Source organism: Rhamphochromis longiceps, linkage group LG12 (genome assembly GCF_057381845.1).
Source record: "Rhamphochromis longiceps isolate RC_006_pf linkage group LG12, R_longiceps_female_GT1.1, whole genome shotgun sequence".
Classification (NCBI taxonomy): domain Eukaryota; kingdom Metazoa; phylum Chordata; class Actinopteri; order Cichliformes; family Cichlidae; genus Rhamphochromis; species Rhamphochromis longiceps.
In genome coordinates, this window is record NC_140568.1 from 8,197,193 (window position 1) to 8,215,248 (window position 18,056).

Genomic DNA, 18,056 nt, shown 5'->3' on the forward strand with positions numbered 1-18,056 from the left:
ATGTAAATTTTACACAGATGTCATTTTGAATCTCTGCTGGCCTTAAGATATGAGGAAAGTTAAAGTTACTCCAGCTGTGGCGTCAACTTTCAGACGTCAGGCGTCAATTACCTTTTATCTTTTTTTAAGACACTGTTTGAGAGAAATATTCATCATGTGTTTATTTCGATAGCAGAAACTTTTTTTTTTTTTTTTGTAATTACTGGTTGATTCTAAACAACAGGGCAGCTTCCATATACTCTGTATAATGTGTTTAAATATGATTGAGCTTCTTTTAGTAGTAGAAAGGGATGTCATTCATGCAGAAGTCAGGTTGCAGGCTCTCAAAGGTGCAGTCAGATGTGTCCATGGCACAGCGACCGCAGTGGCAACTCAAAGCCACAGGGTAGGTGACGATCGGGTCTACACCAGGTGGGCAGGCGGGAAGCTCAAATGTTTTATAGTACAGGTCCCGATATGTGCACACATGCTGGTACACATTGCTGAATGGTATCTTGATGACAGGGTCCTAAAGGGAGGGGAAATGAAAACAGTGTCCTTACAAAAATGTTGTTATAACACTACAGAAGCAACTGTTTTTAAACAAGAAATTCACCTAAAATGTTAAATGAAGTTTCAAAGTCCTGGTTTTAGGCATAAAGTCTTACTGTTAAACTGTTGTGCATCACAGTGAGGGAAAGTTGATGCTTTCAATGAACCATGTGCCAACACAGTGCAGGGGAGCTACCTAAACGCTACTCCCACAGAGGTTGATTATCTTGTTAATAGTGTTACATCTTCAGTGCGTTCAAGTCTGCATACTGTGCTCCTCAAATTTAGAGCTAATGGACTCCCTGGTATAACTCACAAATGTACACCATAAAGTCATCAAATATACTTTTGGTTCTGAGGGATTTTTAAAAGTAGAAAGGGAGGCAGAGCCTTCAGCTTTCAGGGCCCTCTTCTGTGCAACCAGAGTCAGACACACTCTACTGTTAAGGCTTAAACCTTTTGGGGTTTTTTTTCATAAAGCATATAGTTGGGCTGGATCAGGTGACTGAATCCTCCCTTAGTTACACTACAATAGGTCTAGCCTGCCGGAGGCTTCCCATGATGTGGTTTTATTGGATTTATTTTCTTATGCTCCACTCTGCTTTTAATCATTATTTATTATTAATCTTTGGCTCTTTTCCACAGTGTGTCTTTTTTCCCGTCTTCCTCCCCTCACCCCAAACCAGTCACAGCAGATCGCTGTCCCTCCCTGAGCCTGGAACTCCTGGAGTGTTATTCCTGTTAAAAGGGAGTTCTTCCTCCCCACTGTCACTAAGTGCTTGCTCTAAGGAAAGGGGGGGGGTCATCTAATTGGTGGGATTTTGTCTGTATTATTATTGGGTTTTTGCCTTATGATATAAAGCACCTTGGGGTGACTGTTGTTGTGATTTGTTGCTATATAAATTAAATAGAATTGAAATTTAATATATTCCTTTACTTTTGCTGAGAAACCAGAAAGTTTTTAGTATCTGTGACACAGATACAGGTGAAATACACTGACTTTCTTCCCAGTTTAGTCACTTACATGTTTATAATAAAGGTCTGGAGTCACATGACAAATATACTAGACACACAGCTTGACTTTACTGCAAACAGCAGCTGGCAGCATGTTTGTGACTTTATGAGTCATGAGTTTTTCTTTTTGAAATGACGTCATTTTGCTGAGCGCGGAAATCTAAATGCGGCGATGGTTTCCACTATCAGCAAAGAATGGATGAATGAATGAATGAAAGACTGGAAATAAAAACAAACTGACTGACTGGTAAAAGCTGACAAGACTTGACCACGACTCAAGGTTAACCTCCACCTAGATAGGCCAAAAGGGTGGATGAATTTATGTGTGTTTCTTTTTACAGGAGCAGAAGGATGACAGCAACATCTGAGGTTGCATGACGATTTAACTTTTAAATGCCACTTTCTGTGTTTGTGAATCTAACAGGTGTATTGTTCAGGGGTTTGTGTTGCTCACAGAGATTACTGTGAGAAAGGGTGTATACACCTGTGCAGCGTTAACATTTGCATTTTCTTCTCTACAGCATTACAGTTCTTAATGTGCTTTGAATATGTGATTTATAACTGGACAAATAGTTAATGTTTTCTAATAATGTTTTCCTACTACAGGATTTCTGGGCTTATGTGTGAAGAAACTGTGTTTATAGGTTATGAGTTGGTGATGCTATTAAACTGTGTTCTTGGGAAAATGTTGAATACTACAGGGGAGTGAATATGGGGGGAGACACATCCGGTCTTGAAAACAGTGTGATTCTTTTTACAGGAAATCTTTTTATAGCACCTCTGGAATGTGGAGGGCTGACGCCTAACCCGAGATGGTCAATGTGTTGCTAATGTTTGTTTTGCTTTTGTTAAGAGTGCATGTGGAGGATTCGGTACAAAACAGACAAGGGACATGAGAAAACAAATAAGAGATGCAGTTTTTATGGAACAGTTTAATAGGGGGCTCATAGTGATAAAACAAGTGGAGTGACATTGCTTAAGGAAGTCACTGATTAAATTGTGGATAAAATAAATTGTGGCACTAATAGTGATTTAATGATTTGAGAAATCCTGAACATGATACTTGTCTGTTATGCTGAATACTTTATCGCTTTCATGATTTATAGTTGGTTGTAAATAAGATGTTTGATTTAACAGATTTGTTTTCCAGGATACAGGTTCCAGGTGGAGCTGGGAGTTAATTCAATTCAATTCAATTTTATTTATATAGCGCCAAATCACAACAAAAGTCGCCTCAAGGCGCTTCATAGATACAGAGAAAAACCCAACAATCATATGACCCCCTATGAGCAAGCACTTTGGCGACAGTGGGAAGGAAAAACTCCCTTTTAACAGGAAGAAACCTCCGGCAGAACCAGGCTCAGGGAGGGGCGGCCATCTGCTGCGACCGGTTGGGGTGAGAGAAGCAGATGAAGTTAAATGAGCTTAACATGTAACTGCTGACTAATGTTTTTACACAGGGTTACAGGTTGGCGGGAGATTGTTTTAGAGAGAATGTGTAACATTCTTGTACAGGTCTCAGTAGGGAGTTGACACATGGCGGAAGCCAGGTGCAAGAGGAGGGTCATTTTAATTTGTAGGTGTCGTGAGGTGCCATGACGAGAAGTGAGTGAGGAAGGGCGCCTACAGGATGGAAGCGGAGGCCAGGATAGAGGCTTGAGGAGGATCAGTGATCATCTTGAGGAACGGCAGAAATAGTACAGGCAGCTGTGCTACTGAGCTTGCAGGAGATTGAGAGGAGTCTTCCCACAGCAACGTTTTAAATAAAATGAGAGATTCATCGTGGACATTGAGGAAGACAACTAAGGTGTACGACGTGCTCTGCCTTAAATCTTCAGCAGCGTTGGAACATGAGAACCTGAGGGATGAAGGGAGCGTGCCAAGCTCCAAAAGTGACGGCTCGTACCACAACAGCAGTCCAGTTGAAGGGGACAGGCGGGACCTAGTTCCATTGGTCTCAATGTGCAGTAGCAGATGAGAGTTTGGTGGAGACAAGCTCATCTCCAAATAACACGGGTGGCAAAACAGAGGCAGAATAAACCCTCTGACCCGTGCAACGACTAACCAGTAGTCTACCTGGGAAGTTGAAGAAAGAAGAGAAGGATCGCAGAGCATCATTTCACTCAAAGAGGAGGTGGCTGCGTGGCCCGAGGAGTGAGACAATAAGAGGAGTGTTGGCCTTTTCGAGGCCAAAGAGGAGGAGTATAGAGATGAAATATTATTTTACATTCATAATCTATGTTACTATTCATAATCCTTATTATTACTGTTGCATCATTTATGATTTATCATTATTGTCATTTCATTGACACATTTATTGAAACTGATGATGTTATATTAAAGTCTGTATTTCAGGTGTTAGCATAAGCACATAATAATCTTTCATTGCAGGTGCAACTGTAATCATGTTATACACATATTGCATAATTAAAGGGTTGAAGCTTGGTCAAGTTAATTAATGGTTTGAAGCTACGGGCAGCGCGATGTCTGGCCGATCAATGGAGCAAAGTTCAGCTATTGAAAGGTTGCCTACATGTTTACAGTATAATTTACTACATATTGCCTGTGTGCATTCAGCAGCCTGCTGCATTGGAGTTTGCCTGGTAACAGATGACTCAAACGGAGTCAGGAAGTATACTTCTAAAATGTCTTTGTTTGTTGAGTGAGGTCATGTACTGAGGTTAAAATACAGACATAAGTCTGCCTGCACACAGACTTGTGTTGCTTGTAAACGGTATGCTCATGCTCTGTTCTGAAGTGCAGAGAGTAGAATAACAGGAAGCATCTGGAGGAACAGAGGAAGTAGCGGTTCCTTTTTTAGAATATGTCCTCACTGGAGTTACTGGTCATCATAAGTATAAATATCACACCCACCTATTGTCAGGCGGGAGATTGAGCCTGATGTTTTGCAGAGCCCATCTTCACCACATATGTATTTTAATAAAATCATTTGTGTTGACCCACTATGGACTTTCTGTCCTATGTCTCTTCCTCAAAAATTCGAACCGCGACAGTGGCAAATGTCAAACTCCTACAGTCTCCTCAGTTCTCCTCAAATGTTCTTGTCACATGCACAGTGAAGTTGCAGCTTGTTGGAAACACAGTGCCATTCATCCAATCAGGCAGGGTGATGGGTTTGCTCTTCTTCTCTGATGCTGTTCGTCCACACTGCTGCTGCTTGCTGGGACTCTTTGCTCAGGACTTTGCTGCTGTCTCTTTATCTGCCATGTTATTGCTCTTTGGAGCTGCATTCCTTGTCTTCAGGGAGGAGTGAGAGCTCGCTTGTGAGTTTGAGAAACACATGGCACCGTAAATAAGTCAGCCAGAAACTTGGCCTGCATGTTTCCTTTCTTAAAAGCAGAAAATGAAATTGTAGTTGTTCTTGGCTGATCAACACAAAACCTTTTTCCTATGATTATTTTTCATCTACAATGTAAATTTTGTCTCTTTTTCACTCTTTTTTTTTCTTTACAATAGCTGGTGACCTGCAGAATCACCGCTCTCACAATTGGAGGCAATTACTTTTACACAGCGCACAAAAACACTGTGACGTCAGACACATTCACACTCACTTTTTTCATGTGCATAAATAAATCATATGGCTGGTGATATGTGCCATGGTGATCCATGAGTATGATCACAAGTTTATTTATTTTTCAACCCAACAAAACAAATAACAAAAACATGATGCTGATGCTATGAACACTCTACACACATGAGTCAAGATGCAGAAAAACTGCTCACGGAAACGCTGCACACTCCAGTTATCACAGTTATCACAGTTCTGTTTCCCTCTCTTTGAGGAGTTCTCAGCCAGCTCTCGATCTGATAATGTGTAGCTTGCTCATCAGCTCAGAAGAGACCGCAACGCAACCTCACACAGTGGTTGCGTGCTTTGCCCACAGTGGCATAGACTTGCACTTTCATATTCAATTCAGCTTCTCCATCATCCATTACAACGCAGTTTTCACACAGTGACTGCGTGCTTTGCCGCACACAGTGGCAAAGACTTACAACGCAATGATCATGCACTTTATCGCACACAGTGATAAAGAATTTCAACGCAAACTCACACAGTGGTTGCGTGCTTTGCTGCACACAGTGGCAAAGACTTAAACTTACTTGGTGTTGCTTAGCATGTAATATCAGCCTCGAATCCCGCCGATCGTCATTCATCGAGGAGAGAAAACAGACAGCTAATCCACCTGCCCGATGACAAATTCTCACGTCTCGGGACTTTACTACAGGAACTTCCTGGCTGACCTCAGTCTTTCAGCGTGTCTCTTCTCCCCTCGGTGAATGTCGACTCCAGGGCTCCGGCTCTCGAAGGACCAATTAATGATAGGTTTGTAGCTTGAACCTATTCGCTGGAACGTTGAAGACAATATAATTACACAGCAAAAGCATTGAACACCAAGTAGGCAAAGTTCTTCGTGTTACTCATGCATGAGGGAGACGTGTCGTTCAAGTCGGGGGTCAAGTGTCGTTCCACCACTTGACCCCTGTCAGACTCTCAGCCATGCCTGCCCACCTGCCTGCCCGGCTGGGTGACGAGAATCTCCCATCAGCCCTTTACAGCTGCGGGGCCAAAAAAAGAAGCAGAGAACTGTGTATTTGTACATTTTTTGATTTGTCTTTATGTTCAGCAGAGCTTCTACCACCCAGGCCAACCTGACCTGCCCCAATGCACCGCACGCATTTTAGTTGAATTATTCTAATTCCTGAAGCCACATCAGTCCAGCTGATCCCAGAGAAACACTAAAACGTCCAGTAGATAGTCCGTACCGGTGCGAGGTCTTATAAAAACTGAAACTAAATGTTTGTCAAACAGTCTAAGAGCCAGAGAGTGAACTAATACACAAAACAACCAACCCTCAAACATGAGAGTGCTTCTGCTACATAACTGTGTTTGTGTTATTTTTGTACCTTGACCCAGTCCTCCATGTCGCCATCATCGATGACCTCCAAGATTTCCTGCTCCTCGATGGTCAGCTCGTCTGGCTGAGAAGCCTGCAGACAGACAAACACGTTAATTCAAATTAAAGCTGCGATGTAACAGTTTAACCATCTTCATTTCACCCGTGATGTATATTTTTCAAATACCGCCACACTGGTGAACGGACAAAAATGCTCACTGTGGCTTCAACAACATCAGCCAGAACACTGAAGAAAACACTGAGACCATGCCTGCATTTATACCACACTTTACTCAGGACTCGGGTAATATAAAACAACTAATACTCCAAAGCAGCCCAAAACTCAGACTTACACTAGAATTTCTGTACAAATTCAGAGAGCAGGTGTTTTAAACCTGGACACAGAATCATTAGTGCCACAAAGTTTGGGAAAGTAAATCTAAATGGGGGTTGAACACGACTGGAACTGATTAAAAACAGCCAAAACAAAAAGTGTCTTTACTTCAAAGTCAGAATTATAATTGGTGACATGTTAAAACAGAATCTAACATAAACATTCTTGTTTGGAAATAGCTCTAAGATGTTAGGAGAATGTGGCAAATGAGATCACAGGATGGCAAAAATGTACTGTAAAATGATATGTTCTTGTTTCACTTGAACAATACCACCTATGTTTGCACTTATGTAAGAACAAGTATCACTGCTATGGAGTTTTCATGTTTTGCATGCAGACTCAGGGCTGCTAGTCTCCTCTTGGCATTTTCTTATTTAAACATTGGTGACTTAGAACCTCAAAGTTTAGCAGCACAACACTCTTTTTCCTTTTTCCATCAAACATTTCTTTCAGCCATCTGTTTTTATCAGTTTATATGTGGCTGTAATTAATCTACGGCAGACCCGACCATGTTTCCATGCTTTTCAGCATGCACTTTATTCACGCTTGTCGTTCACACACTGGCTGCAGCTTTCCAGCTTGCAGCCACAAACTCCAACATGAACAAACAGTCAGGACTGAATTCAGACTTTAAGCCAGCGAGGTGTGATTGTCGTCCACATGCGTCCGCCTACCTTGCAGCCGCACCGCAGACCACACCCCACCACAGTGGCTAATATTTATTCAATAACCACAAAGTACAAAAGATAAGATTAGATATTTTATTTTTCAAAGATACATGATTATACATAGAATAAAGAAAGGTTCTATAAAAATTACACATGGTGTAGAAAAACATTATAACATACAAATGAATGTTTTATGAAAATCTGACATGTTTATTCAAAGCATAAGAATAAAAGTTTTATACAGGGAGTGCAGAATTATTAGGCAAGTTGTATTTTTGAGGAATAATTTTATTATTGAACAACAACCATGTTCTCAATGAACCCAAAAAACTCATTAATATCAAAGCTGAATGTTTTTGGAAGTTTTAGTTTGTTTTTAGTTTTAGCTATTTTAGGGGGATATCTGTGTGTGCAGGTGACTATTACTGTGCATAATTATTAGGCAACTTAACAAAAAACAAATATATACCCATTTCAATTATTTATTTTTACCAGTGACACCAATATAACATCTCCACATTCACAAATATACATTTCTGACATTCAAAAACAAAACAAAAACAAATCAGCGACCAATATAGCCACCTTTCTTTGCAAGGACACTCAAAAGCCTGCCATCCATGGATTCTGTCAGTGTTTTGATCTGTTCACCATCAACATTGCGTGCAGCAGCAACCACAGCCTCCCAGACACTGTTCAGAGAGGTGTACTGTTTTCCCTCCTTGTAAATCTCACATTTGATGATGGACCACAGGTTCTCAATGGGGTTCAGATCAGGTGAACAAGGAGGCCATGTCATTAGTTTTTCTTCTTTTATACCCTTTCAAATTCAAATTTTATTTGTCACGTACACAGTCATACACAGTACGATATGTAGTGAAATGCTTGGACAACTGCTCGTGACCTAAAGAAAACAAAAAAGGAAAAGGCTATGAATAAGACAGGAAATAAATATGAAAAATTAAAAAGGGTAAATTTAACTAGGAAGGAATAAAATATAAATTAAGGTTAAAAATGAAATAACTGTACAACACAAATTAGAATGAAGGGTAAATTTAACTGGGAAAGAATAAGATATATATATATATATATATATATATATATATATATATATATATATATATATATATATATATCTTGCCAGCCACGCTGTGGAGTACTTGGACGCGTGTGATGGAGCATTGTCCTGCATGAAAATCATGTTTTTCTTGAAGGATGCAGACTTCTTCCTGTACCACTGCTTGAAGAAGGTGTCTTCCAGAAACTGGCAGTAGGACTGGGAGTTGAGCTTGACTCCATCCTCAACCCAAAAAAGCCCCACAAGCTCATCTTTGATGATACCAGCCCAAACCAGTACTCCACCTCCACCTTGCTGGCGTCTGAGTCGGACTGGAGCTCTCTGCCCTTTACCAATCCAGCCACGGGCCCATCCATCTGGCCCATCAAGACTCACTCTCATTTCATCAGTCCATAAAACCTTAGAAAAACCAGTCTTGAGATATTTCTTGGCCCAGTCTTGACGTTTCAGCTTGTGTGTCTTGTTCAGTGGTGGTCGTCTTTCAGCCTTTCTTACCTTGGCCATGTCTCTGAGTATTGCACACCTTGTGCTTTTGGGCACTCCAGTGATGTTGCAGCTCTGAAATATGGCCAAACTGGTGGCAAGTGGCATCTTGGCAGCTGCACGCTTGACTTTTCTCAGTTCATGGGCAGTTATTTTGCGCCTTGGTTTTTCCACACGCTTCTTGCGACCCTGTTGACTATTTTGAATGAAACGCTTGATTGTTCGATGATCACGCTTCAGAAGCTTTGCAATTTTGAGACTGCTGCATCCCTCTGCAAGATATCTCACTATTTTCGACTTTTCTGCGCCTGTCAAGTCCTTCTTTTGACCCATTTTGCCAAAGGAAAGGACGTTGCCTAATAATTATGCACACCTGATATAGGGTGTTGATGTCATTAGACCACACCCCTTCTCATTACAGAGATGCACATCACCTAATATGCTTAATTGGTAGTAGGCTTTCGAGCCTATACAGCTTGGAGTAAGACAACATGCATGAAGAGGATGATGTGGACAAAATACTCATTTGCCTAATAATTCTGCACTCCCTGTAAAAATCATGTTCTTTGATGATCATGTCAATAAAATCATGTTTCACATTTTAAAACATACGGTACTTAGAAAAGTGTTCACAAAAACGGTTTTAGAGAACTCACACACATTTTTACTTTTTCCACAGTGCCTGTATGCCTCTTCCAAAACTTTGGGCTTTTCACCCTCACACACAATAATAATATTAAAATAATATTTGTACATAAAAATAAAAATGTTCAAATCTAAATTCTGATTCTAATGAATGAGAATACTTTATCAAATCCTAAGGAAATTATAAGGTTACAGTTGCTCCAAGACAATGAGAACAGTAACAGACTGCATATGTTGTTTTTTAATTTAGTACAAAGTTTACAAAATATAAGAAATAGATGTAATATGTACAAATAGCTCAATTATAAATATCCAGTTTTATGATTATAAGTTTCTGCTGCGCTATATACATATGGACAGTATTTTTTTTTTTAAATATCCATGGAGGAGAGAAAAAGAGAACTTATCTCAGACTGAGCTTCTAGTAGGAGATCAGTATGAGAACAGAAAACAAAAAAACCATGTGGTGGGTATGGTGTAAGAGTTTCCCGGTGTAGACAGCAGCATCCAGTCCTGCAGCATCTCTGCGCTGGAGGCAAGTATCTGAGGTGTTTGGAGGGAGGAGGGGGATGAGGGTATGTCTGTGTCTGTATACGTGTGTGTGTGCGCATGTGTATCCTGTGTTCAGCTGAGAGAGTGTCCCTTCACCCGGTTGGGCAGAAGTAAACAGTCCTACAGCCAACCTTTTAGGCTCTCTGCGCCTTGAAGGGTGTAGCGCAGAGAGCCATAACACAGTCTCGTTATAAGGGAGAAGAATTTGTTGTTTTCAGCCACCCTCGGCCTTGAGGTCCTTCTAGCAGTAACTTGGGTAGTTAGATGAGAGAAATGGTGGTTGTTTGGGTTTAGTGCGATCGAGCTGCATCCAATTTTACAGCAGATCTAAATGTCCGTCAATGATCTGTGTTCAATAAGAACAGTCTGGGTACTCAGAGCCCATCTTTAGGTTTTATAGAACATGACTGAGAGACTCTCTGAGGGTTAAAGTTAGACAAAACTAGACAAGGACATAAGAAACCAAGCAGGAAAGATAAGATGAGGGAGAGGGAGAGAGATGCAACCGCCTCCGTTAGAGCCAAAGAGAAGAAGTCAGTGAACGTGTGAGTTCTGGGTGGTTATAGCTTTTTGGGAAGAAACTATTTTTGAGTCTGTCAGTCTTTGTGCCGATGCACCTGTAGCACTTTCTTGAGGGAAGCAGGTTGAACAGGTCAAAACCAGGGTGGGAGCTGTCCTTGATGTTTGTTGCTCTGTTGAGGCAGCAGAAAGAATAGATGTCCATCAGGGAGGGGAAAGGGCCACAGGTCATCATATGTGTTGCCTTGACTACTCCTCTATCCACCTTAGTGCAACTGTCATAACATGCTGTGATGCAGTATGTCAGCTGGCTCTCAATAGACGAGCAGTAGAAGGTCAGCAGCAGGTTGGAGTCCAGTTTGTGCTTCCTGAGGACCCCTACAATCAATTCTTTGGTCTTTGTCACATTGAGCTGCAAAGGATTCTGCTTGCACCATGTGACAAAGGACTTACTCACAGCCTCACTCTCATCACCCATGTATCCAACCACCACAGAGTCATCAGAAAACTTCTGAAGATGGCAGGTCTCTGTGCAGTGGATGAAGTCTGTGGTGTAGAGGGTAGAGAGCTGGTCCAGATGGGCGTAGACATGATTGAGCAGGTACATGATGGCGTCCTCAGCTCCGAGGCGGGGCTGGTGGGGGAACTGAAGGGGATCCTGTTGTGGCATGACAATAAGCTGGAGCTGGATGAATTTTTCCAGTGTCTTCATGACGTGTAAGTCACAGGCCTGTAATTCTGGGGGCCACTGGGACATGGCGTACCAGTCGGGGGACGAAGGAGGAACTGTATGCATCCTTAACATTAGCATACAGTAGGTCTACAATTCTCTCCCTGTGTGAAAGTTAGCAGTGTAGTCAAAGCTGACATGGTTGAAGTCACCCATACATAGCAATGAAGGCACTCGGGTGCTGAGTCTATAACCAGGCTATGGCAGAGTGGATAGAATAGAATAATCCTTTAATTGTCCCACAAGGGGAAATTTGGTGGATAATGTCACAAGCAGCCTCGCCTGTCTAAAGTGTTATGTCCCATGCAGTCCTTGCTATAACTTGTGTCCGTCGTTGGAGCTAACTCTGATAGCTTAGTCAGCTAGCCGCTAACTGGCTTTCTGGGCAGAGATACAATGGCTTGTTCGAGCTGCACTAACCCACCTCTCTTGGATGGACATGGGATGGGTCACAAGTGAGCCCTCAAATATATCTCTGGGTAACATTACTACATTTACTATAATAGCCACACAGGTTTACAGTTGGTTTTGAGCTCGGTCTGCTTTATTTTTTGATCACAGTATGTGAATATACGGTTGTAGTGAGGAAGATATTTTTAATGAGATATTTTTAAGAGTTTGCAGCTCTGTGTGCCACTCTCTCTCTGCTTATACAAGTGCATATATGAGCTCACCCAGCAGTATCTTGCCTTCTCACATCTCTATGCCAGTAATTATTCGAGTAGAATATTTATCTATATAATATTTATTTGATTACACTTTAAATCCAGGTCAGAGAGAGGGTATTGTTTTCTTTTACACATGCACATTTAATAAATTAAAGCGGTACTATCTAAAACAAATCTTTATTACAAATCACTCCGGTTGATAAAAATGTGAATTCTGGCGCCTGGCAGTACCTTGAAGCAGCAGGTACGCCACGTGTTGGAACTGGGGTGAAGTGCACCAAAACTTCAGATTTTGTCACAGTCACATGACCCGTGTGTTTTGAAAGCAATTGTTTTCTATAAGCTTCTGTCTCTTCTGCAGAACATAAAGTTTCTGACTCGTGATTTCCAAAAGGCAGCTTAAATGTAATCCAATAATGAAAACAAGGCAGACATTAAACACTGAAGAAAGGAATTTATTGTACACAAAACTGTCAGTTTGAAAATAAAACATTTTCAGTTCAAGTCCGGGTTATCTATTCCTGTCAATAAAACACATTAAACAGCTATAAAAAGAAAACTGTTGCTTTTCAAACTCCTTTTCTGATTAACTTTAACCCTGAGCACATCAGCAGAATTACCTACACTTTATAACAGCAAAACAATAACAGGATGAACTGTGCAAAAAAATCTTAATATGCAAACTGAAGGAAAAAAAAAAACTAATATTGAAAAGCATTTAAATGTGACTTAGAATATTCAGATAAAAAAACTGACATTTCTATTTGGCTCTAACAGTGTGTGAGATCTAGCTTTGTTGATACTGACATGCCAGTAACAGTAACTGCTAGGGATGGGTATCGTTTAGGTTTTATCCGATACCGGTGCCAAATCGGTACTTTTGAAACGGTGCCGGTGCTCAAACGGTGCTTAAAGAATGGAGAACACAAAATTGGTCCAAAAACCTCTCATGTTCAGCTGTTTTTTGTAAAAAGATAACAATGTTAGCCTTTTCTGCAGCTATGGGGCATATATGGTATCACTCTTGGCTGGAAGCAGTGCTTAAACAATGGAAAAAACACAAACTTTGTCCAAAAACCTCTCATGTTTAACTGTTTTCCACTTTTTCTTTGGTCATTTTAGCCTTTTTAGCCAGGGTGAAGGGAGCATCTGCCATCAAACAAGAAGACAGCCGCATGTAGCTATGATGATGTTTGCTAGTTTATGGAACGCCAGGACTGCCATAATGAATTAATTAAATACACCATTAAATAATTAATTAAATGTGTCAATAATTAATTAAAATTGGAATTAATTAATTAAATAAATAGTTATGACACATGTAATTAATTAATTATTGACACATTTAATTAATTATTGACACATTTAATTAATTATTGAATGATATATTTATTTATTTCATTTTGGCAGTCCTGGCGCCTGGCTCTCATCATGAAATAATTTTATCTGTCAGCCTCACCCATCAAACTCAGGGGGCGGGGTTAACGCTGATCGAGTCAAAACCATTGCTTTGGCCTGGTGGCCATTGTTTCTAGCACACAACCGGCATGTGGAAGCTAACAGAACTGAGCTTTGAAAAACCCTGTTTGTGTGTCACCAAATACCGTTTTAATATTTTTTTTAGCCGAGAATGTAGTGGTTTAATCTTCATGTGTCTGGTCGGTTTGTCAAGATACAGCCTCTTTGCAAAAGTGCTTCGATGATGTCGGAGATGTCTGCCCAGTCTCACGGCAAAGCGTGGGATAGACCCGCTCGCCTCGCAAGCAATCCCACCGACAAAGCGCAGGCCCCGGTACACAGCTGTAGTAACCCCCGCTGACTTCTTTTACTGAGGTTATATTTATCGATGTTTTATTTCCTGATGTTCTTATGTGTCCTACGTGTTTCAGTCGCCAATTCTGAATTATAACTAACATTAAAAACATGTTTAAGGAGGAGAGAGAGCAAATAAATCTGTTTAACATCTGATCTTTGGGTTTTTGTTCCGTAATCAGTGTGACCTGCGTATAAACGCATAAAAGAGATAACGTTGGTGTTTCCGTCATGTAGTAACTGCTGCCTTTAACTGTACAAAGGTTGTTCGACACTATGAAACACATACAGACTTCATGATGTTCGGCTAATATTTTTATTGTGAATATTAATCATGAGGGTAAACGGCCCTGTACACCACGCAGCGAGGTCAGCATATCCACGATATCCTCAGCTCCATGAGTTAACACAGAGTTTCCCAGCTGACTATCTAACTGCCAACTATTCCAGAGACGTGAAAATATACAGCATAAAGAAAAGTGTAAGAGACTCAGCAGCAGATTAGAATAACAGTTATACATTTAATAAATCACCAAATGAATCCAAGAAACGAGCAAACCTGTTCCGACAATTTGAGTTTGTATTCCCTCAGCTGCAGACTCGCTGCTGTTTAAATGTTTGAAAAGGAAGATTAGATATAAACAAACCTCAAAGATAGACTCAGTCTGCTTTCACATTTGATATGAGGCCAGCACGTATAGTGGCTGTGTCCTGTTTTAAGATCATACATGTAAAATTGTCGTCTGACCTCCGTCGATCCAGCCGCTCAGAGTCCGTGGTTACCATGGTTACTGCATAAGCAGCTATAATGTTAACAGCTGGCACTGAGGAAACCTACCGGCAGCATGGGTGTTTATGTTTTTCATTGCAAAAGAACCGTCTGAATGGTTAACTGAAGTTAACTTGGATAAATTATAGTTAAGGAGTATCACAGATAACCCCTATGTGAGCTGTGTGACTGGTCACCACTACACTGAAATCAGCAGGCTATTACTGAAATACACGTGCTATATCATAAACTATGATATAAACAGGGAGGTCCTATTGACATGTTTAGTTTTAAAGGACACCTTCCTGCCTTTAGTCTCATTCATGAGCAGTATTAGTTTTCTTCTAACATCCAGAAGTCTGCACGATGTGTTTCATAGTTTGTAACAAACCTTTGACAGGTAAACATAACATGACCGAAAAAGCAAAAAAAAAAAAAAAAAAGAGAGAGAGAGTGTTGACATAAGAAGAGAAAATGCTCTCAATTATGGAGACAGGCAATTGGTTCATTTATGTTTGATGTGTGTTTATTCCTCCCTAAATATCGTCGGTGAAGTTTGCCATGCACGTCAGATTTTCCTGCGCATTTTTATACCTCTGCCAACAGAGGGAGAGAAAAAATCACATTCTAACAGACAGCTGGTGCTTAGAATACAGTTGAATAACTATTAAAAAACAGATGATATTTAGATGATAGTTCAGTCTAACACATGTGCCAGTGAACCATTAAACGTCTGTGAAACTATGTAGTTATGAGAAACTTTAACCTCAGCCAAACCGATTTGCTCAGTTGTAAATAAAACAGCGAAGTAAACGTGACCCGACAGACAGAACCTGAGTGAATGAAGTCCAGCGTTTAACCACTGAGAGCTAAAACTCAGCTGAGGTTTCAAAGCTGTGTGCCGGTGATTGGACATCAGCCGCTGATGAAGCTGTTCGCCTATAAAGTGCTCTGTAAGGAAACAAGCTCCAGCAGCTCTGCGCTCGGGGAAAACACTATATTTACTTATCTTGTGCAGAAAAATGCGCTGACATTGCGTTATATCGAGCACCGGCTGCCCAGTTAAACTGTGACTATCACCAGGTAACGTAGGCGTGTTTCTTGAATTAGCAGCAGGTGTTAAACAGCTGACAGATGAGGAGGAGGATGCATGCAGGTAAACTGAGGGTCTGTTGAGCTGATCGCTGGTTTCGTGAGAAAAATGTCAGCTCGTTCTTTATGTTACAGAAGCACAGAGACACAAGACCAGGCGGAAAGAGACGATCGTTCGGTGAAAATGAGAATCTGCGAATGCAACATGTGGAACACGGAGAGTGGAATATGTAAACAAACCGGTTAACGTAACCCCCTGGGTGCACTCTGCATGCTAATTGTTAGCAGAGCTAGTGAAATCTCTGAAAACATCTGAGCACTTTTGCAAACATGTTCTATGTTGACAACCTGACCAGACATACGTCGCGACATTCGCGGCTAAAACACTGTTAAAAGTGTAGCTGGTGACAGAAAAACGGGGCATTTTAAAACTACACCACCACCATTGCTGCCTGTGATTTGATCTGCATTCTGGGATACCTGGCTGCCCCAAGTCTACACAAGCAATCGATTATCTAGGATCGACCTGTTTTGACTTACTTTGCACGGCAACCAATCAAATGTTAGAGAAGCTGCATGGGCAGCGTTAACCCCGCCCCCTGAGTTTGATGGGTGAGGCTGACAGATAAAATTATTTCATGATGAGAGCCAAGCGCCAGGACTGCCAAAATGAAATAAATAAATATATCATTAAATAATTAATTAAATGTGTCAATAATTAATTAAATGTGTCAATAATTAATTAAAATGTGAAATACATAAATAATTAATTAAATGTGTCAATAATTAATTAATTAAATGTGTCAATAATTAATTAAAATGTGAAATACATAAATAATTAATTAAATGTGTCAATAATTAATTAAAATGTGAAATACATAAATAATTAATTAAATGTGTCAATAATTAATTAATTACATGTGTCATAACTATTTATTTAATTAATTAATTCCAATTTTAATTAATTATTGACACATTTAATTAATTATTTAATGGTGTATTTAATTATTTCATTATGGCAGTCCTGGCGTTCCATACTAGTTCACCTTACATGCATTAATGTAATAACGTGGTTAGCCTACTCAACGAAAATTACACACGGACAACATTAAGCTACTCACGCAGAGAAGAACGGCTGCTGCTGCATCATCATCCGTCATCATTTCTGCTACACTGGCAGGGCTAGGGGCCAAGACTCCATTCTTCGGGTTTTTGGGGGATATTGCTCCGGGTCCGATAACAGGCAACCCACCCGCAGTAGATGTGCACGGTGTGAGGTCTCGCAGCAAGCTATCAAATACGGCGCATTTCTCGGCTTTTTAAAAAAACGCTATGCGTCGCCAGGTGTTACCTCCTTTGCACAGTATCACAGTATCAGCTTAAAGCACTTGTTGCAGGCTGCTGAGTTTGCATATTTTGCTGTGAAGTACAGCCAGAGTTTTGACCGCTTCGTCTTGGGCATTTTTAATCTGTAGCTCTGCTCTAAAAGAACGTACGTACCTGGCCCCGCCTACCATTCTCGGAAACGTAAAATGATTGGCTCGAATCGAAAAAAAAAGCACCGAAATAAAGCACCGAAATGTGCGCTGCTTTTCGGTCTGGTTACTACCGTTTATGTCAGACCACCGGACACCGGTACCCATCCCTAGTAACTGCACTTGTGTAGTAGGACTCCTAATGTTTTTGGTTTTGTTTATACTACAAATCAATTGATAGATAACTTAGGGCTGCCATAAAGTGGACCTTACTTTCTCTCACTTCTGGACAATTCAGTGGGCTAAAATTTACAAAGTAAACATAAATTTGATGAGACTTGAAAATATGAATTGTTTACTGGTGGAATGGAACATGAAGTCTGTAGCTCATTTTCCAACAATCTTTTATATAACCAAAGATTTCTGCAGTCAGTCTCTTCCTGCTGGCCTGATGCAGGTTGAAGAAACATCGTCATAGGCTTCACATTTCAACCTGAAAGCTGTGTCCTTGTTTTTTTATATTCTATGATTTATGATGAACAAATATTTAAAACGTCATATTGATCGTATAAAATTGAGGCAGATATATAAATCCCTAACATTTTTCAAAAACATTCTAGTTTACAATGCTGTCTTTGCACTATTTTGCATTAAATTTGGGATTTAAATAATCTGATCATCACATTATGTTTTCAATATTACAAACTTTA

At 40.4% G+C, this 18,056-nt stretch overlaps 1 protein-coding gene across 1 annotated transcript; it reads right to left on the reverse strand.

Annotated features, from left to right (window-relative positions):
• Positions 1-77: 77 nt before the first annotated feature.
• On the reverse strand, positions 78-17,991 carry LOC146656809 (gonadotropin subunit beta-2-like). The gene is made up of 3 exons (XM_085424578.1): positions 16,993-17,991; positions 6,472-6,555; positions 78-508 (listed from the first exon to the last, which is right to left on the reverse strand). The coding sequence occupies exons 1-3, from the start codon at positions 17,032-17,034 to the stop codon at positions 275-277; spliced, it is 360 nt and encodes a 119-aa protein (XP_085280704.1). The 5' UTR covers positions 17,035-17,991; the 3' UTR covers positions 78-274.
• Positions 17,992-18,056: the final 65 nt, after the last annotated feature.